Below are 23,740 nucleotides of genomic sequence, written 5' to 3' on the forward strand. Positions count from 1 at the left end.
CCTGTGGGCACAGTGCTGGGCTGTGTCAGCTATAGGAACAGGTTGATAGAGCCACACCTCACACTTCAGGGCCTGTGGGCACAGTGCTGGGCTGTGTCAGCTACAGGAACAGGTTGATAGAGCCGCACCTCACACTTCAGGGCCTGTGGTCACAGTGCTGGGCTATGTCAGCTACAGGAACAGGTTGATAGAGCCACACCTGACACTTCAGGGCCTGTGGGCACAGTGCTGGGCTGTGTCAGCTACAGGAACAGGTTGATAGAGCCACACCTCACACTTCAGGGCCTGTGGGCACAGTGCTGGGCTGTGTCAGCTACAGGAACAGGTTGATAGACCACACCTCACACTTCAGGGCCTGTGGGCACAGTGCTGGGCTGTCAGCTACAGGAACAGGTTAATAGAGCAACACCTCACACTTCAGGGCCTGTGGGCACAGTGCTGAGCTGTGTCAGCTACAGGAACAGGTTGATAGAGTCACACCTTACACTTCAGGGCCTGTGGGCACAGTGCTGGGCTGTGTCAGCTACAGGAACAGGTTAATAGAGCCACACCTCACAATTCAGGGCCTGTCGGCACAGTGCTGGGCTGTGTCAGGTACAGGAACAGGTTGATAGACCACACCTCACACTTCAGGGCCTGTGGGCACAGTGCTGAGCTCTGTCAGCTACAGGAATAGGTTGATAGAGCCACACCTCACACTTCAGGGCCTGTGGGCACAGTGCTGAGCTGTGTCAGCTACAGGAACAGGTTCATAGAGTCACACCTTACACTTCAGGGCCTGTGGGCACAGTGCTGGGTTGTGTCAGCTACAGGAACAGGTTGAAAGAGCCGCACCTCACACTTCAGGGCCTGTGGGCACAGTGCTGAGCTGTGTCAGCTACAGGAACAGGTTGATAGAGCCACACCTCACACTTCAGGGCCTGTGGGCACAGTGCTGGGCTGTGTCAGCTACAGGAACAGGTTGATAGAGCCACACCTCACACTTCAGGGCCTGTGGGCACAGTGCTGGGCTGTGTCAGCTACAGGAATAGGTTGATAGAGCCACACCTGACACTTCAGGGCCCGTGGGCACAGTGCTGGGCTGTGTCAACTACAGGAACAGGTTGATAGAGCCACACCTGACACTTCAGGGCCCGTGGGCACAGTGCTGGGCTGTGTCAGCTACAGGAACAGGTTGATAGAGCCACACCTCACAATTCAGGGCCTGTGGGCACAGTGCTGGGCTGTGTCAACTACAGGGAACAGGTTGATAGCGTCACACCTTACACTTCAGGGCCTGTGGGCACAGTGCTGGGTTGTGTCAGCTACAGGAACAGGTTAATAGAGCCACACCTCACAATTCAGGGCCTGTGGGCACAGTGCTAGGCTGTGTCAACTACAGGGAACAGGTTGATAGAGCAACACCTCACACTTCAGGGCCTGTGGGCACAGAGCTAGGCTGTGTCAGCTACAGGAACAGGTTAATAGAGCCACACCTCACTCTTCAGGGCCTGTGGGCACAGTGCTGGGCTGTGTCAGCTACAGGAACAGGTTGATTGACCACACCTCACACTTCAGGGCTTTTGGGCACAGTGCTGGGCTGTGTCAGCTACAGGAACAGGTTGATAGACCACACCTCACACTTCAGGGCCTGTGGGCACAGTGCTGGGCTGTGTCAGCTACAAGAACAGGTTAATAGAGCAACACCTCACACTTCAGGGCCTGTCGGCACAGTGCTGGGCTGTGTCAGCTACAGGAACAGGTTGATAGATCCACACCTCACACTTCAGGGCCTGTGGGCACAGTGCTGGGCTGTGTCAGCTACAGGAACAGGTTCATAGAGCCACACCTCACTCTTCAGGGCCTGTGGGCACAGTGCTGGGCTGTGTCAGCTACAGGAATAGGTTGATAGAGCCACACCTTACAATTCAGGGCCTGTGGGCACAGTGCTGGGCTGTGTCAGCTACAGGAACAGGTTGATAGAGCCACACCTCACACTTCAGGGCCTGTGGGCACAGTGCTGGGCTGTGTCAGCTACAGGAACAGGTTGATAGAGTCACACCTCACACTTCAGGGCCTGTGGGCACAGTGCTGGGCTGTGTCAGCTACAGGAACAGGTTGATAGACCACACCTCACACTTCAGGGCCTGTGGGCACAGTGCTGGGCTGTGTCAGCTACAGGAACAGGTTGATAGAGCAACACCTCACACTTCAGGGCCTGTGGGCACAGTGCTGGGCTGTGTCAGCTACAGGAACAGGTTGATAGACCACACCTCACACTTCAGGGCCTGTGGGCACAGTGCTGGGCTGTGTCAGCTACAGGAACAGGTTGATAGAGCCACACCTCACACTTCAGGGCCTGTGGGCACAGTGCTAGGCTGTGTCAGCTACAGGAACAGGTTGATAGACCACACCTCACACTTCAGGGCCTGTGGGCACAGTGCTGGGCTGTGTCAGCTATAGGAACAGGTTGATAGAGCCACACCTCACACTTCAGGGCCTGTGGGCACAGTGCTGGGCTGTGTCAGCTACAGGAACAGGTTGATAGAGCCACACCTGACACTTCAGGGCCTGTGGGCACAGTGCTAGGCTGTGTCAGCTACAGGAACAGGTTGATAGAGCCACACCTCACACTTCAGGGCCCGTGGGCACAGTGCTGGGCTGTGTCAGCTACAGGAACAGGTTGATAGAGCCACACCTGACACTTCAGGGCCTGTGGGCACAGTGCTGGGCTGTGTCAGCTACAGGAACAGGTTGATAGAGTCACACCTCACTCTTTAGGGCTTGTGGGCACAGTGCTGGGCTGTGTCAGCTACAGGAACAGGTTGATAGATCCACACCTCACACTTCAGGGTCTGTGGGCACATTGCTGGGCTGTGTCAGCTACAGGAACAGGTTGATAGAGCCACACCTCACACTTCAGGGTCTGTGGGCACATTGCTGGGCTGTGTCAGCTACAGGAACAGGTTGATAGAGCCACACCTCACACTTCAGGGCCTGTGGGCACAGTGCTAGGCTGTGTCAGCTACAGGAACAGGTTGATAGAGCCACACCTCACACTTCAGGGCCTGTGGGTACAGTGCTGGGCTGTGTCAGGTACAGGAACAGGTTGATAGAGCCACACCTCACACTTCAGGGCCCGGTCATGTGCTGGGCTGTGGCCCTCCCTCTAGGAGGTCCTGGGTCCAGGGATTACAGAACCAAAGCTAGCACCTCCATGTTTCCAGGTAGACCTCAAAGAGTATCTGCAAACAATCCCTGTTCCCCATGCCTCAGGCAATGAATTAAGTGGCACCTTTACTAGCTCTAGTCCTTTAGCTGTGGTCACCAGGGTCGCAGGCACACAGACACACCGTCACATCACACACACACACATGCACACACACACACACATACACACACCTACAAAGCACAGAGTCACATGCACACACCACAGAGATACGCCCACACACCACACATCCAAGAGACACACACCCCACATCCCACACTCACTGCAGAGACATACACAGGCACCATGCCTGCCACACACCACACACTCGACACACAGACACTCACACACACATAGTTCTCACCCAGCCATATCTAGTCTCTCATTATGTGCTGGCTCCTGCCAATCATTTCTACAACTGGCCAGGTAGAGAACCGTGTCACAGATGTCACAATGAACGTGCTCCTGAAACACCTGTCAGTAAGGCTTAGTTTGTGATCTGCATGTGAGAGCTGATGGGGACAAGATTGAGGTGTCCCAACAGCGGGGCCACTCAAGCCATGGAGTGGGATCTGGAAGTCATGGACACCCGGCATGCTGCAGAACGAGGCCCACGGGAGGGCCCCTGGGGCGTCCTGCATGGAGGTGCAGGTGGAAGCCAGCATGCTCAGGCCTATGTCTGGAGCAAGTGCAGATATAAGAAGTGTGACCGTCATTCTATCACCCAACACACTTAAATCTATGGGCACTCCTTGGGCGTGGTGGGGTGAGGGGTGCTAGAGCTGGCCACCTGCAGCCCCCAGGGCTCTGCAGAGGTGGAACAGCAGTGTGTTGGACAGTCGGGCGCCCTGGTGCCCCGGGGCCCTGCTGGGCTGGGTGTTCCTCTGCTATCTCGGGGAAGGCTGCCATCTGTCCCCTTCTCCCCTCCAGGCACGGGCGCTTCAAGCGCTCTAACAGCGTCACGGCTGCTGTCCAGGCCGACCTGGAGCTGGAGGGCTTCCCGGGACACATCACCATGGAGGACAAGGGCCTGCAGTTCGGCTCGTCCTTCCAGCGGCACTCGGAGCCCAGCACCCCGACGCAGTACGGGGCGGTGCGGACTGTGCGGACGCAGGGCCTCTTCAGCTACAGGGAGGACTACAGGACCCAGGTGGACACCGCCAGCCTGCCCCCGCCTGACCCGTGGCTGGAGCCCTCCCTGGAGGCCACGGACACTGGAAGGGTGTCCCCGTGCCGCAGGGATGGCTCCTGGTTCTTGAAACTGCTGCACACGGAGACCAAGAGGATGGAAGGCTGGTGCAAGGAGATGGAGGGGGAAGCGGAGGAGAACGACCTCAGCGAGGACAGTAAGTGTCTGGCCGAGTAGCAGGAAGGGGACATGGTGAGGGACACAGAGCGGGGGCAGGGAAAGCGGTGGCCCAGCAGGGGCCGTGTGTGTGTGTGTGTGTGTGTGTGTGTGTGTGTGTGTGTGTGTGTGTGCAGGTGCGTGTGCCAGGACGGTTCTGTTTGGCTGGAAGCTTGAACCTGAGATGGTCGATGCCGGTGCTTCTCCTGAAGGATGGTTCTCTCCCTGCTGCTCACTGATTCTGTTGAACTGAAGAATGCTCTGACTTGACCCCATTGATAAACGCCTGCCTTGGCATTGCGCGCCGAAGGAAGCAGTGGGCGGCAAAGGGTCAACTCTCAGCTCCAAGGAGGGGCTCTGGCCATTGGGTTGCTGGAACTCTGATGTCCCCAGCCACGGATCTCCAGTGCAGACCTGTCCCCAATACCCTGTGCTCACCCAGGCCTCTGCTTCCTTGGAAAGAGACAGCACCCGACTCTCAACTCATGCCCCACCCACCTCGCCTCCCTCAAAGAAACCATCCCACCCACAGGGTCGGAGAGTGGCTGGGAGAAAGAGGAGGCAGGAGGGTAGGAGAGTGGACTGGCTGATTCAGGAGACAGCGGTGGCCAGGCCTCCACCCCGTCCACAGCCCCATAAATGTCAACGACGCTTTATTCTGACATCGTGGGAACTTACACCTTTTGGGAAATGTTCCATGCATTCTGCTCTTGCTTTGAATGTGCAAATACCAGGCTTTGAACATGGCCATTGCTGTATCTGTAAGACAACAGAGAGGCACTGGCTGGGTCATTCTTCCCCACACCTCCTGAATCCTCTGATTTTGATCCCTTGCCATGGATTACGGTTGCTTTAAAAGATCCTTTTATAAAAAGGACACCACTACGGCAGAACTTCCTGGAAACTGCTGCACACCAGGTGTGTGCTAGTGCTCACCCAGGCGCTTGGATGTTCCTGCCCCTGAGATGGGCAGATGTCACTGCCAACACGGCAAGGAAGGCACCTGACGCCACGCCCCCAAATGCACCACTATTCTTGGAGCCGGAGCTAGGTCTTGAGGGGTGCCGTCTGGCTCAGGGCCATGCTGCTTGGCCCCCAAAGCTACTGAGTCAAAATGCTCCATTGCTGAGACTGCTCCTCCCCCTCTTCCCCCTCCCCCGTGATGCCTCCTCCCTCCCGGGGTTCTCGGTGCACCTTCCCCTGCTTCTTCAGAAGACAAGGACCCCCTCCCTAACCACAGCTTCCTGTGACCCACCCATCTGCTCCAGAAAGTCCCACAGACTTGGGTCCCTCAGCCTGGGCCATGAGAAAAGGGAGGAAAGTTGGACACCAGTTCTTTCTCGCAGTAAGGACCAAGGACTTCAGGAGGCTTCCTTAGTACCGCAGCACGGGGCGGCAAGAGGGGCTCTGGGCGACGCCAGGACCGCTCCATCTGCTGGGCCGGCTTGGCCTCCACCGGACCCCGGTCAGCATGGAGCCATCATCCCTGGAAGAAGTGTGCAAGCTCCCCGGTGCTCACCGGTGCCTGGCGGGCCCTGCCTGAGCCCCTGCCTGCACTTGTTTCCCCAGGCGGGCTTTAACTGGTTAGCGTCTTCTGGGCTCTCGGGGAGGTGCACACTCAACAAATGTTGAAGGAATACTCGCTGTGGGTAAGCCACTCTCCAGTGAGCAGGACACAGCACAGAACCTGACCTGGAGGAAGGCCCAGCCCAGAAGCTAAACATGGGAGAAAGGAGACCAGGAGCAACTGTTTGCAGGAAGTGCAAAATACCAGCGTGATCAGAAAGTGCAGACCAGGTGCCTAAGCCTCAGAGATCTGAGGTGTTTTTAGGTGGGGGAAATGTCCAGGTGGTTTCCTGGAGCAGGTGGCTCTGTGAGGGGCTCTGAAGGACAGCAAGGTCTGGTCAAGCAGGGCCAGGAAGGACAGAAAGAGAGATTCAGGGACAGGCAGAGGCATAGACCTGGGGCTGGGACCTGTCACCTGCTCTTCAAATATCGCCTTTCACAACCAACCGACAGAGAAGCTGGCTAGGTGCCTCCTCAGAGTCCATGTGGCTCCATGTGGCTCCATTCCCCTGGACCACGGAGTCCCAAAGGACTGGACAGGCCTCTGTGATGGGCGACATTGGCCCCTGGAAGGCACTGATAGTGGGGGGTGCACGGTCACTCCAGTGGCCAGGCACACAGCACCCTGCTGGTGAGGAGCAGTCCAGGCCAGCAAGACAGACACAGTCGTCACACCTTGTGGAACCACGTCTTCCCAGATCCCAAGGAGTCACCCCTTGTCCTTGGGCCTGGGGCTGCAGTGTCTGTGCAGCCTCAATCTACAGATGTCAGGTAAGTGACCTCGATTCTGTGGTTCTGTGCCACTGCTATCCCACTGCGGAGTATGACTGCACTGCTGTGAGCCTGGGAGACTGGGCACTCTGTGGCCCCCTCCATGTCTGCAGACTTCCACTTCAGGCCGGCAGAGGTGACAGGAGCACATCACATCTCTCATTGGCATGCTTGGCACGTGAGGCTGGCACAATATTAATCAAGTTCAGATATCTCCCTAATAATTTTTAGAAGGTAAGACAACCTCCAATTCTAGTCCCAATTTTAGCAATAGATAAAGTCATTGGTCTCAGCACTTTTAAAAATAAAGATTAAGTTAAATGGCTTATTAAACCAAAAGTCTGAGCACTAAATATTGAAATTTCCATTGCACGATATAATTCTCACCCGACTATAATTTTATGATCACAGTTCACTGAACTGATTGAAGGAATCTAGATCTGTCTAATCCTCTGTGCCTAATAAAACACCAAATGCAAACAGGTTTACATCAAGTCCTGGACTCAGGCCTCCTTGTCAGTACCCAGGGCAAGAAGGACTGAGGAGACGGGAACGTGGAGACCAGGCACCCCAGGCGCTGGGGTCCGCCACCGGCAGGGGTCCGCAGGAGGGTGAGCCCTCTGAACAGTGTGGCCGAGCCTCCGGTCCTGAGCAGCTCCCGCAAGGGCTAATATGCCACATGTCCACCCAGCCGGATGTCAAGAGCCGAGGACAAGCTGAGAGGACCCTGGCACTCGTTACCCAAGGCTCCTGAGACTACCAGGTGCCTCGGGAACTCAAGCCACCCCAACACCAGAGGGGGTCAGACACAGGGCACTGGGTCTCCAGGACATCTTACGCAGTGAAGCGCAGCCGTCTCTGGAAGGGAGTGCCCAGCTGCAGTGGACATGCACACAGGGCAGACCTGAGAGGGGAGGAAGCACACGCTCAATGCAGGATTATCCGGGTGCACTGAAGAGGAGCCAGGCCGTCTCAGCTCCAGGCCCTCACAGACGGTCCTCCCCAGCAGAACACATGGCCACGCGCACAGCCAAGATGGCCAAGCGCACAGTGTGCTTCCAGATTCCCAGGGGGCACGGAGCGCAGCCTGCTTCTGCCTTGTGGATCCAGCTGTCGAAGCCCATCCCTTGACACAGCAAGCTCTGAAGATGCCCCCTGACACCCCACAACCGAGCAGCCATGGGAAGAAGCACGCCCTGGAAACCAGGAGATGAGGAGGCCTGAGGGGCAGGGGCTTCTGGGAGCGAGAATTTGTGAACACAAATGGCCACTTCAAACTCTGCAGATCCTATAAAAGTCCACTTCAAATTCTGGAACATGAGAGTCGTATAAATATTGTCCTGGTGCTTCATAGCAAAGTAGCACAACTGGAAGGAAAATCAACTGTAGGAGCCAGTACGTCAATCAAGTCTCCGTAACCCAAGGCAGTGCTGCCTCCATCTCTGTAAAGCTCTATTCCGGAAAGCACTTGTCCTTACCCACAGCTCTGGAGAGGAACCATGGCTACGTGGTGGCAGAATTAGGGAAGGACAGGGGAAAAGGAAAAGTTGGATTTTCACTTCAAACTCCCTGCTGCGATAGGAAGCCGTCTATACTATGGGTAACAGAGTCCTTCCCGACCCCCGAGCCGTGGCGTTCTGCCGTGAGTGATCAGGCCATCAGCCGCTCTGTCCAGCACTCCTGCTCTCCCCTGGACACATCCAGTTTTTACCTCTGTAACAACTCTCCACTACATTAAATCAGTGCCAAGATATCGCTGTCTACTCACATTGTGCTGAAGATTATGAATTGAAGTGCTTTCTATCAGTGCTCCAGCAGAATGGCACTGAAAGAGAAATGGGAACAGGAGGAAGTCATCTTCGAATTTTATCCACCCACTGACTGTTTAATTACAGGCTGAAGAAGCGGGGTCAGTCGAACAAGTGCCCTATGCCCTGCTTCTACCCTCGGCAGGACAACTTGACTACAGCAAGCCCCTTAAACCTTCGCCGATGACTCGGGTTACCAAATACAAACCAGAAGCTGAGCCTCTCAAGAGCAGCGATGGCCCCCGCTGGGCGCCAGCCAGGTCAGGCCGCCAGGACGAGCTCAGTTCTATACCAGTGTGCCAAGGAAGAACAATAGGCCCTCCCCTTACAGACGCCACCCCCAGCCGCCGTGCTCCGCTACTCTCCCCACAGGCCTCTCCCAGAGCCTCTCCAGGTACTTGGTGCAGGGTAGTCATCATGCTGGGCAGAGAATCAGAGGACAGGCAAAAGAGAAGACCAACGGGCACCTGGGTGTACCTGCTCCATGAGGGGAGGGCCTCCACAGACAAGCTCCAGAAAGGGGCCCACCCAGAACTCCCCAACCAAGGTGACCCCACTGAGCCCATGGTACTAACCAAGTCCTCATAAGACACTTAGACCACAGCACCCTGCTATGTGGGCAGGACCCCACTCCTGTGGTGACCATGCTGACATGCTCTGTGGAAGAGCTCTAAGCAGGCACCTTCACGTGGACTGTGGCAGAGATGCACGGTCCAGTGGAGAGAAAGGCCCAGTCGGCTCCTGCATGGCTGTGAGGCCCAGGCGGGCTGGGATCCGCCAAGGCGCTGTGTCCAGAGCAGCACTGTGCTCACTACACCAGGGGTGGGGCCAGCAGGGTGTGGTGAGAAAGTCCCTGTGCCTGGGGAGGCGTGGCTTTCCTCACACTTCTTGGCCAAGACTTTATTTGCCCAGTTAATCTGCAAAGGACCACACCTATTTTGCGGTAATTTGTTAAATCCCTCCTGTGGCTGAAACTGGATTGTTGACTTTCTGAGCTTGCTATTTGGTTTAGCAGATGAAGGCAAGCAGGTGCTGATGGCGGCACAGGAAGCTGGGTCTTCCCGTCTTTTGTCCTTTGGAATGCCCCCATGGGCAGGGTTGTCTTTATGGAGATACCAGGTGCACTGGGAGCCTGATGGTGAGAGCCTGTGTGGCTTGTGACCAGTCTCCATGCCCGAGGCCTTGCCCTGTGGCCTCCCAAGGCTTCTCCAAGTTTAAGGAGCATCTCAAAGCGCTGCATGAGGTCTCTGCCCACAGTTCACAAAGACTGACCAAGGCCAGTGAGATGACAGATATCAATGCACTTTTCTCAAAGCCCAGGGATTGGCATCTCCTCAGGGTCACAGGACCCCCTGGAGCCCAGACGACCTAGGAAGTGCTTACAGAGTGCTCTGCCCCGCGCTCTTCTGCGGCTCGCCTCAGCACCTGCACTAGAACACTCTCCACCACAGGGTCCCACAGGCAGCCCCCTTATTGAACTCCGTTTCCCCAGTGCCCAGGAGCAGAGGCTCCACAGCTGGCCCCGCCTGTCCTCCAGCTTTCTCTTGGCTGGAAGGGAGCCGGCCGTCAGTCTGTCTCCTCAGGGGCAGGAGCTCCCACAGGCAGGCGCGAGGGCTGTGCCCTGGCTGACCAGCCTGACCTGCCCTGTTTCCCACAGCTCTCGGGAAGATCAGGAGTGCCGTGGGGAGTGCCCAGCTGCTCATGTCGCAGAAGTTCCAGCAGTTCTATTGGCTCTGCCAGCAGAACATGGTGAGTGGACCTCAGGTGGCCTGTCCGCCTGACAGCTCATGCATGTCCATCTACACACACTCACGGTGCCCTCATCTGCTAAAGCATCTGTGTGCAAGGGGACACTGGGTGAGTTCATGAAGAGGGGGCTGGATGGCCCTGGGGACCCAACTCCACTCCTGGGACACGACCCCATCCCTGGGACTCACACCCCATCCTAGGGACTCACACTCCATCCCTGGGACTCACACCCCATCCTTGGGACTCACACTCCATCCCTGGGACTCACACCTCATCACTGGGACTCACACTCTATCCTTGGGGACTCACATTCCATCCCTGGGACTCACACCTCATCCCTGGGACTCACATTCCATCCCTGGGACTCACACTCCATCCCTGGGACTCACACTCCATCCCTGGGACTCACACTCCATCCCTGGGACTCACACCTCATCCATGGGACTCACACCCCATCCTTGGGACTCACACTCCATCCCTGGGACTCACACTCCTCCCCTGGGGACTCACACCCCATCCTTGAGACTCACACCTCATCCCTGGGACTCACATTCCATCCCTGGGACTCACACTTCTCCCCTGGGGACACACACCCTATCCCCGGGACTCACACCTCATCCCTGGGACTCACATTCCATCCCTGGGACTCACACTCCATCTCTGGGACTCACACGTCATCCATGGGACTCACATTCCATCCCTGGGACTCACACCTCATCCCTGGGACTCACACTCCATCCCTGGGACTCACACTCCATCCCTGAAACTTACCCTCCATCCCTGGGGACTCACACTCCATCCCTTGGGACTCACATTCCATTCCTGGGACTCACATTCCATCCCTAGGACTCACACCCCATCCCTGGGACTCACACTCCATCCCTGGGACTCACACCTCATCCATGGGACTCACATTCCATCCCTGGGACTCACATTCCATCCCTGGGACTCACACCTCATCCATGGGACTCATATTACATCCCTGGAGTCACACTCCATCCCTGGGACTCACACTTCATCCCTGGGGACTAACATTCCATCCCTGAGACTCACCCTCCATCCCTGGGACTCACACTCCATCCCTGGACTCACACTCCACCACTGGGACTCACACTCCATCCCTGGGACTCACACCTCATCCCTGGGACTCACATTTCATCCCTGGGACTCACACTCCATCCCTGGGGCTCACACTCTATCCCTGGGACTCACACCTCATCCCTCGGACTCACATTCCATCCCTAGACTCACACCCCATCCCTGGGACTCACACCTCATCCCTGGAACTCACACCTCATCCCTGGGACTCACTCCCCATCCCTGTGACACACTCCCTACCCTGGGACTCACACCTCATCCCTGGGACTCACATTTCATCCCTGGACTCACACCCCATCTCTGGGACTCACACCTCATCCCTGGGACTCACATTCTATCCCTGGGACTCACACCTCATCCCTGGGGACTCACATTCCATTCCTGGGACTCACATTTCATCCCTGGGACTCACACCTCATCCCTGGGAATCACACTCCATCCCTGGGACTCACACCTCATCCCTGGTACTCACATTCCATCCCTGGAACTCACACCTCATCCCTGGGACTCACACTCCATCCCTGGGGACTCACATTCCATCCCTGGGACTCACATCTCATCCCTGGGACTCACACCTCATCCATGGGACTCACATTCCATCCCTGGGACTCACACCCCATCCCTGGACTCACACCCCATCCCTGGGACTCACACCCCATCCCTGGGATTCACACCTCATCACTGGGACTCACACCCCATCCCTGGGACACACACCCTATCCCTGGGACTCACACTCCATCGCTGGGACTCACACCTCATCCCTAGAGACTCACACCTCATCCCTGGGACTCACACCTCATCCCTGGGACTCACATTTCATCCCTGGGACTCACACTCCATCCCTGGGGCTCACACTCTATCCCTGGGACTCACACCTCATCCCTCGGACTCACATTCCATCCCTAGACTCACACCCCATCCCTGGGACTCACATTTCATCCCTGGGACTCACACTCCATCCCTGGGGCTCACACTCTATCCCTGGGACTCACACCTCATCCCTCGGACTCACATTCCATCCCTAGACTCACACCCCATCCCTGGGACTCACACCTCATCCCTGGAACTCACACCTCATCCCTGGGACTCACTCCCCATCCCTGTGACACACTCCCTACCCTGGGACTCACACCTCATCCCTGGGACTCACATTTCATCCCTGGACTCACACCCCATCTCTGGGACTCACACCTCATCCCTGGGACTCACATTCTATCCCTGGGACTCACACCTCATCCCTGGGGACTCACATTCCATTCCTGGGACTCACATTTCATCCCTGGGACTCACACCTCATCCCTGGGAATCACACTCCATCCCTGGGACTCACACCTCATCCCTGGTACTCACATTCCATCCCTGGAACTCACACCTCATCCCTGGGACTCACACTCCATCCCTGGGGACTCACATTCCATCCCTGGGACTCACATCTCATCCCTGGGACTCACACCTCATCCATGGGACTCACATTCCATCCCTGGGACTCACACCCCATCCCTGGACTCACACCCCATCCCTGGGACTCACACCCCATCCCTGGGATTCACACCTCATCACTGGGACTCACACCCCATCCCTGGGACACACACCCTATCCCTGGGACTCACACTCCATCGCTGGGACTCACACCTCATCCCTAGAGACTCACACCTCATCCCTGGGACTCACACCTCATCCCTGGGACTCACATTTCATCCCTGGGACTCACACTCCATCCCTGGGGCTCACACTCTATCCCTGGGACTCACACCTCATCCCTCGGACTCACATTCCATCCCTAGACTCACACCCCATCCCTGGGACTCACACCTCATCCCTGGAACTCACACCTCATCCCTGGGACTCACTCCCCATCCCTGGGACACACTCCCTATCCCTGGGACTCACACCTCATCCCTGGGACTCACATTTCATCCCTGGACTCACACCCCATCTCTGGGACTCACACCTCATCCCTGGGACTCACATTCTATCCCTGGGACTCACACCTCATCCCTGGGGACTCACATTCCATTCTGGGACTCACATTCTATCCCTGGGACTCACACCTCATCCCTGGGAATCACACTCCATCCCTGGGACTCACACCTCATCCATGGGACTCACACTCCATCCCTGGGACTCACATTCCATCCCTGGGGACTCACACCTCATCCCTGGGACTCACACCTCATCCCTGGGACTCACACCTCATCCCTGGGACTCACACCTCATCCCTGGGACTCACACTCCATCCCTGGGACTCACACCTCATCCATGGGACTCACACTCCATCCCTGGGACTCACATTCCATCCCTGGGGACTCACACCTCATCCCTGGGACTCACACCTCATCCCTGGTACTCACATTCCATCCCTGGGACTCACACCTCATCCCTGGGACTCACACTCCATCCCTGGGGACTCACATTCCATCCCTGGGACTCACACCTCATCCCTGGGACTCACACCTCATCCATGGGACTCACATTCCATCCTGGGGACTCACATTCCATCCCTGGGACTCACACCTCATCCATGGGACTCACATTCCATCCCTGGGACTCACACCCCATCCCTGGACTCACACCCCATCCCTGGGACTCACACCCCATCCCTGGGATTCACACCTCATCACTGGGACTCACACCCCATCCCTGGGACACACACCCTATCCCTGGGACTCACACTCCATCGCTGGGACTCACACCTCATCCCTAGAGACTCACACCTCATCCCTGGGACTCACACTCCATCCCTGGGACTCACATTCCATCCCTGGGACTCACACCCCATCCCTGGGACTCACACCTCATCCCTGGACTCACACTCCATCCCTGGGACTCACATTCCATCCCTGGGACTCACACCTCATCCTTGGACTCACACTCCATCCCTGGGACTCACATTTCATCCCTGGGACTCACACCTCATCCCTCGACTCACACCTCATCCCTGGGACTCACACTCCATCCCTGGGACTCACACTCCATCCCTGGGACTCACATTCCATCCCTGGACTCACACCTCATCCCTGGGACTCACACTCCATCCCTGGGGACTCACACCCCATCCCTGGGACTCACACCTCATCCCTGGGACTCACACCTCATCCCTGGGACTCACACTCCACCACTAGGACTCACATTCCATCCCTGGGACTCACACCCCATCCCTGGGACTCACACCCCATCCTTGGGACTCATACCCCAATACTGGGACTCACACCCCATCCTTGGGACTCACACCCCATCCTTGGGACTCACACTCCATCCCTGGGACTCACACTCCATCCCTGGGACTCACATTCCATCCCTAGAGACTCACACCCTATTCCTGGTACTCACACCCCATCCCTGGGACTCACACCCCATCCCTGGGACTCACACTCCATCCCTGGGACTCACACTCCATCCCTGGGACTCACACCCCATCCCTGGGACTCACACTCCATTCCTGGGGACACACACCCCATCCCTGGGACTCACACTCCATCCCTGGGACTCACACTCCATCCCTGGGACTCACACCCCATCCCTGGGACTCACACCCCATCCCTGGGACTCACACGCCATTCCTGGGGACACACACCCCATCCCTGGGACACATACCCCATCCCTGGGACTCACACCCCATCCCTAGAGACTCACACCCTATTCCTGGTACTCACACCTTATCCCTGAGACTCACACTCCATTCCTGGGGACACATACCCCATCCTTGGGACTCACACCCCATCCCTGGGACTCACACGCCATTCCTGGGGACACACACCCCATCTCTGGGACTCACACCCCATCCCTGGGACTGACGCGCCATTCCTGGGGACACACATTCCATCCCTGGGACACATACCCCATCCCTGGGACTCACACCCCATCCCTAGAGACTTACACCCTATCCAAGGGGAGTCACACTCCATCTCTGGGACACATGCTCCATCTGGGACTCACACCCCATCCCTGGGACTCACACGCCATTCCTGGGGACACACATTCCATCCCTGGGACACACACCCCATCCCTGGGACTCACACGCCATTCCTGGGGACACACATTCCATCCCTGGGACACACACCCCATCCCTGGGACTCACACGCCATCCCTAGAGACTTACACCCTATCCCTGGGGAGTCACACTCCATCTCTGGGACACATGCTCCATTTCTGGGACTCACACCCCATCCCTGGGGACTCACACCCCTTCCTAGGGACTCACACCCCTTCCTGGCACTCACACAGTCAGCCCGAGGGCTCACCCCTCTGCCCTGGTGTCAGCAGGCAGCCAGGGTCGAGGCCTGAGGGGCATGTGAACAGGAAGCAGGAGTCTTGGGAGTATTGTGAGGCTGTGCCTTTGCCCCTGGGGTGAGTCCCAGAAGCCCTTAGACGGGGAGAGGAGAGGTGAATCTGAGGCTGGAGTGGAGAGCCTGCCCCGCTGTGTTGGAAGAGACCAGGACGAGGTGGCAGGAACGAGTCAGCCCCCCTTCTGCAGTCACTAGCAGTCTGCAGGAACTAGATGTGTGCCTGCAGCGGCACCAAACCCGGTTCTCTTGGCAACCAAGGGAAGGAAAAGCCACATAGGTGTGACACACTGCACACACGCAGATTGATACCTGCTCCATACACATGTACACAACTGTGCACGCTTCTCCAGAGCTACCAGTGTGCCCAGCTATCAATGTACCCACGCACGCTAAACCATAGATGCTAATATGTTCGCATACTCTTCCTGTTTGCACACACACCTACATACTTTTCTAACTAAACGAACTGTTCACCTGTTGTGTGGTAACCAGCTGAACAGTGTCCTGACTTCCTAGGCAGCTTTGCGCTCTGCTCACTGACTTCCAGGAGGTGAGCTGGTCCTGGCAGGGCCACGGTGTTCCAGTTGCGTGGTCTTGATTGCCGGCCTTCCTGGAGACACTGAGTTGGACATTCCCACCAGTCAGAGGCAGGGCACCTCCAAACTGCCCACCCCATCTTTTAATCAGGACCCTTCAGTGTGTTTTCTCTACGTTCTCCGAGTTGCCCATTAAAGTTCATCATAAGATGTGGATTCCCAACATGTCGCCTGTGGCATTAAGTTTAGTGGACACTTAAAAAGCAGAGTGGGAGGTTTAGAGTCCTCAAAGATACAGGCTGCTGGTTAAACGCTGGCCCCCAGGTGTGTCCATCACCCCTGCCCTGTGCCCCCCACCCCCCACTATCTTTAAAGGCAGTGGCTAGCCACCAAGGAACTTTGTGTGCTGTGCAGAGTTGGGGAGGCCCCAAGAGCCCCCCAGGAGCACGTGGTTCACCCACCCCGTGTGGGTCAGCATCCCCTCAGCCTGTCGAGTACACAGTCCTCTCCCCCATGGCAGCTTATGCCAGCCTGAAAACCATTCACCCTAATATCTTTGCTGCCTTTTGAGATTAGCAATGTCGGGTTTGAGCTCTTCCTTCTCTTTGGACTTCCATCCAGGATTAGCACAAAAGAGCTCTGAACCCTCTTGAGGCCTGGCAGGAGAGACCCGCTGAGAGCAGAAGCAGGTGCCATCGGAGCACATGGCCCAGGTTACAGGAGCAGTGCTAGTGGCAGGCAGCTTTGGGCAGGTAGCCGAAGTCAGGACCCCAGAGAACGCCAGGACCCTCCCAGACACTTAGGAGGGACCCCACAAAGCAGGCACTCCTCCAGTGAGGCTGCGTAGATGGCTGGAGGCTCAGCTGCCTGCCACACAGTAACAGAACAGAGGCACGCCGGCATCCTGCAGGACACCGGCATGTTGGCATGGTCCGTGGCCGCCCTCTGGTGGTTCAGAGGAAGAACACTCACGCAGCAGAAAGCAGCTCTGGATCTTGCTTGGGTGGGAAAATCCCAGGGGAAGTGGGGAGCTCTTCTGACCCTCTGCCCCTCCCTGGTTGCTGAGGGCCATTACCAAGTAGGAATGACGCATCAAAATTTCCTTGCCAAGCGTACCCCATGCTGCTTAGAGGACATTCGATGGGACATTGCATGCATGCTTTCATAAGGTGATCTTGCTCAAGGACCAAGGCGGATCCGGTTTAGAGCTGGTAGCACAGGCTGCCATCTGCTTGCACATGACAGGTGGGATGGTGCTTCAAACGATCATTTTGACACAACGTCAAGCCAGTTTAGAGGAACTGCAAACTGAGTATGTCGTGATCAGTGCAGACTACCAAGAGCAAGCTGAAAACTGCACCCTTTAAGCAAATTCAGATGAATGTCTGGTTGCTTAAGGCGCCAATCTGAGCTGGCCTCCCACCAAACCAGGTGAGCCCATGCAGAACAGTTGCTCTGCTTCCAGGGCAGACACCACGGGCACTGGGCAGAGGGACACAGCCCAGGACCACCCAGGCCTGGCCAGGGCCATCACCTGGGCCTTCCAGATGAGGGACCTTGCCGTGAGTCCCCCTGTCCCTTCAGGAGCCTTCTCACCTGTGCTCCCTCTACTTAGGAGTAAAGTAATCACGGGTTTCATTTGTAAGATGTCACCGACCCAGAGAATCTGAGCTAAGATCCTTCAGAACAAACACCAGCAGACCTGGCTCCAGCCGCCCTCCTCCCACCTACCATCTCCACCTCTAGCCCAGCAGATGAGCCAGCCCATCGTCCCTCCTGATAGTCCACAGGAGACCAAACCATGGGCCCTGTTGTGTGTGAGCTGCAGAGGATTCGAAAGGTTTCCTCTCTGCCTCTGCCCCAGCGTTTTCCAAGTGTAACAGGGAAGGGATGAGCTACCTGTGTCTGAATCTCCACCCCACCCAGGTGCTAAGGGGGCTTCCACCAAAGGCGGAGAGCCTCCCCAACACCTGCAGCCCCAGAGCTGGGCCTCGCTGAACTGAGTCCTTGAGTTGCACAGGGGAGGAGCAGCCCAGCACGTCCCAGGCTCTAAACTCCTCATGTGTCCACAGGACCCCAGTGCCATGCCGAGGCCCACCTCCCAGGACCTGGCCGGCTACTGGGACATGCTGCAGCTGTCCATTGAGGACGTCAGCATGAAGTTCGACGAGCTCCAGCAGCTGAAGCTCAACGACTGGAAGGTGGCAGAGTCGCCGGAGAGAAAGGTTCGTGTGCTGCAATGTCCCTGCAGGCTGTAGGGTGGCTTCCTGGCCTCTAGTCCAGTATAGAAGCGACCACTCCCACCGCCGTGTGGAGCCGGGTCTAGGTTAGCAGCACAGGGTGGAATCAGCCCTGTAGGTCTATGTGCACACACGTGCAGGGGTGGGACTGGTGGCTCAGGCATGTCGGTCACAGTGTGCTCCTCCCGGCACGTGGACGGCTCCAAGGCCCCGGCCGGATCCCGGGCCAGTCGGCAGTCTCACTCCTTCCAGGGATTAATCCTCCAAGCTTTTCTTGCTTAGACAGTGGTACTGTGACGTTCCCTGCAGGGGAGGCTGCAGGCCCAGCTCTGCGGGCTCCACTGCAGTGAGGCCTTTGGCTGTGTGTCTAGTGGGAAGCAAGATAGCACCTTGGGCCTCACCAACAGAGGGAGGGTGCCCTCTCCTTGGCTGTGTCAGCCTTAGTCCTTCAGATGGGCTGGCCATGTGACTCGAGTTACTAAAACCTGGCCTACCTCTTCAGGATGGAGCAGCTGCCGCAGAGCCCGGGGACGGTCAGCTGGTGACGCATACAGAGACGTCCCAGCACACTTCAGGCAGGGTTCAGGTCGCTGTTTCCAGATAGATGTTATCAATTAAAACAAAGCCACCCAGAAAGCCAATGCAGCATGCCTTGGGGAGGGGTGGAACGCACAGACGAGGACAGTCAGCTGAACGATTAGAGCAAATGCATTGGGGGTCCTCACTGCCATCTAAATCCCCCCAAAGGTGCCAGGGCCAGGTAGTGGGGTTCCAGGCCAGATGCCAGACATAGATGCCACCCAGGACAACAGACCAGAGCTCTCGTCAGATTACAGAGGGTCAGTGGGGTAAGCAAGTCCAGGGAGCCGTGGCCTGGGGCTGAGGTAAAGGAGGAACCAAGGGCTGAGCCCCGGTGGGAGGTTGTTCCAATGGAGACCACACAGAACCTTTCTTGGACTTACTCCTCTGTCATCGAGAGCCAGCACGGGACCATTTTCCAGGGCATTCAGAGAACAGCTCCCAAGTAAGAACCAGCTCCTGCTGAGGACACAGCGCCCCTGTGCAGAACGTGAGCTGCAGGCACCCCCCAAAAGAGAAGCCCTGCCCCTCTGAGTCTTCCTGCCACGGGGCTTGGCTCTGCAAGGCCTCCTGATCCCCTCCTCACCAGAGCAGGCCTTGAAGGGGGGGACCGCACAGGGAATGTGCTTCTCCTGGGGCCGTTCAGAGGCTGCCCAGAGAAGAGGAGGAGTGGGGTCCTGTGTCTGCTGCAGGAGATCTGTTTTAAACAGCGGAAGGGTCTTAGTGAGGGAGCTTCAGGAGCATGTCAGAAAGGCAAGGGTCCTTGTTTCCGGCCTCTGTCGTGGGAAGCACACCCAGGAACCAGGTCAGACAGCAGAACAGCTCTCTCCCACCACACCCCGAGTGTCAGGCGCACAACCGTGCCACCCTTACCTGTGTCCTCCGACGTGGCCAGAGGAGCAAGAGTCAGGCCGTCTGTGAGGCGGAGCCAAGGGCTGGGACCCTCTTGTCTGTGCTCTTCCTGGCAGGAGGCACAAGAGGCAGAAGCCGGGCACACTCAGGAGGAAGTGAATCAGGCCCCAGAGGTGCGGTGACCCAGGGCCGGACAGCAGTGCTCAGTTCTGACCTCAGCTTTGACTTTTGATGCTTTTCAGGAGGAAAGAAAAGTCCCCCCTCCAATACCAAAGAAGCCCCCCAAAGGGAAATTCCCCATCACGAGAGAAAAGTCCCTGGACCTGCCCGACAGACAACGCCAGGAAGCCCGGAGGCGGCTCCTGGCGGCCAAGAGAGCGGCCTCCTTCCGACAGAACTCAGCCACGGAGCGCGCCGACAGCATCGAGATCTACATCCCCGAGGCCCAGACCCGGCTCTGAGGACGGGCGGCCCCTCGCTGCTCCTCTGGACAAATGCTTGTACAGTCTCTGCCGACCGACTGGGTCGTTGTCTCCTTCCTCCACGAGTCCCCCTTGCTGTTGTGTCCTTGGTACCACAGACACGGTGACCGCTTCCCCTGTCCTCGGTTTGCTGAGCTCTGGCAAGAACGACCTGGGCACCTGATGGGCTGGCTCCCAGCTCTGATGCTCGGCCTGGCGAGGCCTGGCGCCCTCTGGCCCTCAGAGGACGTGCCTCTCGAGACGGACCCCAGCTGACACTTTGTTACTTATATTTTTATAAATCGTGTGATGACTAGGTCAGGACAACGTGACTACAAATGGGTATCTCACCACTCGCGAGAGGCCATAGACACCCGTGGAAGGTGCTACAACACCAAGCGCAGGAAAGAGACCCATTTCCCTCGCCGACCTCAGGTCACTCCCCCGAGCCCAGCTGACCTCGCCCTCACTGCCACCCCGTCCTGCTGCCACGGGCAGAAGCAGAGGTTCCCCGTGTGGGTCCTTGGTGATGGGAAGGGGTCCCTCCCACCCCCAAGCTCCCCACCCCGTGTTCTCCAAAGCCCAGGAGGTTCCGAGTCTGAAGGCTAGAAACGCCCGGCTCAGCACCTACACGTTAAAAACTCAGCCCCACATCCCTCCCCGAGGCTGTGAGGTACAGGCAGCGACGGAGCTCAGAGAAGGCCCCAGGGAGGCAAGAAGAAGCGCCCGCTTATGGAGACGTCATGGCATCTTTATTCCTTTGTATCGCAAAACTCGACTCAGAGCACCCTCTTCACGTCACCACTTGCGCCACAAGTGATTTCTTTTACCTGTGTAGATGCATTCTCAGATTGCTCTCTCAGTTGACTTTTCCAGGGTGTCCTTAAAACAAAAACAAAGTCTGCTTGTTTAAAATGACAGTTGTGATGTTGTGAAAAGTAGAGGAGTCTGAATGTGGGTGGTCAGTAGATCGCAGTTTAACTGGTAAAGGAGACATGTCGTTGACACTTGTGTCTTTCCAGAATTCTCTTGTCCTATGCAGTGTACTTCTTGCCTGTGTTAGACAGGAAGAGGGAAAGGGTCATGTGTGGTGATGTCCCGCTGTGGAATTTAAGAGATGGAATTAGCTTGCAGGACTCTGATGGGCACCAGAGTGCAGCAGCAACTCTGGTCAGTGGGCCTCCGTGTGCAGCTAAATGCAGATACAGTGGTGGCCACTGTCGCTAATGGCCTTCTGAATCCACTCGGACGCCATAGGTGAAGACCCATCAGAGTCCCCACTGGTCCCCGACCTCAGAGCTCTCGCACTCCTCGGGGCTGCAGGCAGGATGGCGACCTCAGACGTCTCCACCCGAGCGCCCGGTCTCCTGCTCGCTGCTGTGGGGGGCACCGTGCTCAGCCATAGAGGGAGCGCTGCGGAGGCCCCCTAGCACTTTGTTTTCCCCTGACTCGCACTTTAGAGCCTGACCCTGGTGTCGCTGCGAGAGGCGGCCGCAGGGGCGGGGCTTCTGGAAGACTGCACTTTCCTCTTCCCGTAGTCCACATCCCACTACGCATGGGGTTCCCTGGGCGCAGCTGATATCAAAGCATGTTGAGCTGCAGAGTTTTGCTTTTCTAAAGCTGAGTAGTTAAGAATTCCCTGTAAGAACAAAACCCTGTAAGGTGAGCCTCAGATCTGGTATATATTTTACCAAACAGCCTTAAAATATATTTGGAAGCAAAAATCAGTACGAATGTATATCCTTGAAAAATGCAAAAAAAAAAATTCCCTGAAATATTCTTCTATAACTGAATCCTATTTCCCCAGTGTTCAAAGCGTTTTCTACCTAAATAAATACCTAAATCCTGAACAGTGTACAATAATGATGCTTCTTCCTATATTCACTAACTCTGTTAAAAGCAAGTATATTTGTAAGTATCAGCCTTTTAGACTTTAAAAACCATGTGCCATCTCAGAGAAAGTGCCATTTAGAAGTGACCACAGACAAGCAGCATCGATGGGCACTCCAGATGAAGGACACTGAATGCCACCTGCAGGCCCCGCCCACCACCACCTCCTGGAGGCCGCCAGCCTTCTATTGCTCAAAACACACAGAAGTGGGTGCTCACAACAGCGGGTGATGGTCTGGCTGAGATCCCTGTTGCTATGACTCCTGCCTGAGTGAGGTGGGCCCTGGACTTGGGTTGACACTATGTCCCCTCGACTCTTTGCTACTGGATAGTCCCCAGAAGCCTTGGCCTAACATCCCCCGTGGGCCAGTTGGGCTGCCTCAGTGGTCATGGCCTGGAAGTGGAGAACGTGCCGCTGTGTGGTCGACGAGGCCCAAAGACGAGGCCCCGGTGCACACACCTCCTGCTGGGCCTGACCCGGGGTCTCCTGCTCACAGTCCCTGGTGAGTGCAGGACTCCTGCAGGTGACTTTCCATCTTGGACCCAGAAGAGAAGCTAGATTTGTGTGTTGTCCACAGGAAGAAGTGAGACTGCTGGTGTCCCGGGGACAGAAGGCTCACGGTGTAGGGGTCCCAGGGTGTCTTCCCTCTGCGTTTAAGACAGTACTAAGGAAAGACTGAAGGTGGACGGAGAGCGCTGCTGAGGACAGCCCAGCCACGTTCCAGGAAGCTCACGCTCTCAGCCGCTGGGAGGCGGGGTGAGGACCCACACCGAGGCTGGTGGCGCTGCGCTGAGCCTCGGGGACTCCCAGGAACTCCCAGAGGCAAGACTCCGCAGGTGGAATAGGACCCAGCGAGCAGAGGGCAAGCGCCCGTGAGTCCCCGTGTGGCCCGGGCGTCGTCAGCACAGTGGCCACGAGTCTTCCTTAGATCACCTTCCCAAGAATGTGGTGATGCCCCTGGCCGCACGTGTGGTCCGCGTTCCCACCTCCAGTCCAATCCTGAAGGTCTCACACACTAAAGGAAGGCATACTACCAGAAAAATGCTAGTCGCAGCCAGGTGGCCTCTTTTTCAAACTCAAACAAATGTAAACGAGATCCGTGGTCTTTCCTTGCTGGCCCATGTGAAGTGGCCGTGTCTGGGGTAGGTGACACTGGTGGAGCACACACGGCTGGGTGAGCTCCTGGGGTCTGGGCTCCCGGGTCCGTCTTGGTCTTGGCCTTCTGCAAGCCCCACTTCAGCTCCCACATGCTGCTACAGGACGTCGCCCTCTCTGCAGCCTGGGGCTTGCCAGGCTCCCGCTCCAGCCCAGGAGGGAAGGCTGCTGTCCTCCGCAGTGACTCCGAGTGGGCTTTCGGCAGGAGCAGCTGGT

The 23,740-nt window shown here is 56.9% G+C and overlaps 1 protein-coding gene across 14 annotated transcripts in view; it reads left to right on the plus strand.

The window, feature by feature from the left end:
* Nucleotides 1-22,328, plus strand: part of Dlgap2 (DLG associated protein 2) — a 653,188-nt gene extending 630,860 nt beyond the window's left edge. For all 14 annotated transcript variants that reach the window (XM_078030719.1, XM_078030713.1, XM_078030712.1 and 11 more), the window contains 4 exons: nucleotides 4,118-4,533; nucleotides 10,335-10,426; nucleotides 18,419-18,571; nucleotides 20,260-22,328. In XM_078030719.1, the coding sequence (XP_077886845.1) occupies nucleotides 4,118-4,533; nucleotides 10,335-10,426; nucleotides 18,419-18,571; nucleotides 20,260-20,478 (880 nt within the window). In that variant the 3' untranslated portion in view covers nucleotides 20,479-22,328. The remainder of the gene's footprint in view (nucleotides 1-4,117; nucleotides 4,534-10,334; nucleotides 10,427-18,418; nucleotides 18,572-20,259) is intronic.
* The last annotated feature ends 1,412 nt before the right edge of the window (nucleotides 22,329-23,740 follow it).

Source organism: Ictidomys tridecemlineatus, chromosome 14, assembly GCF_052094955.1.
Source record: "Ictidomys tridecemlineatus isolate mIctTri1 chromosome 14, mIctTri1.hap1, whole genome shotgun sequence".
Taxonomy (NCBI): Eukaryota; Metazoa; Chordata; class Mammalia; order Rodentia; family Sciuridae; genus Ictidomys; species Ictidomys tridecemlineatus.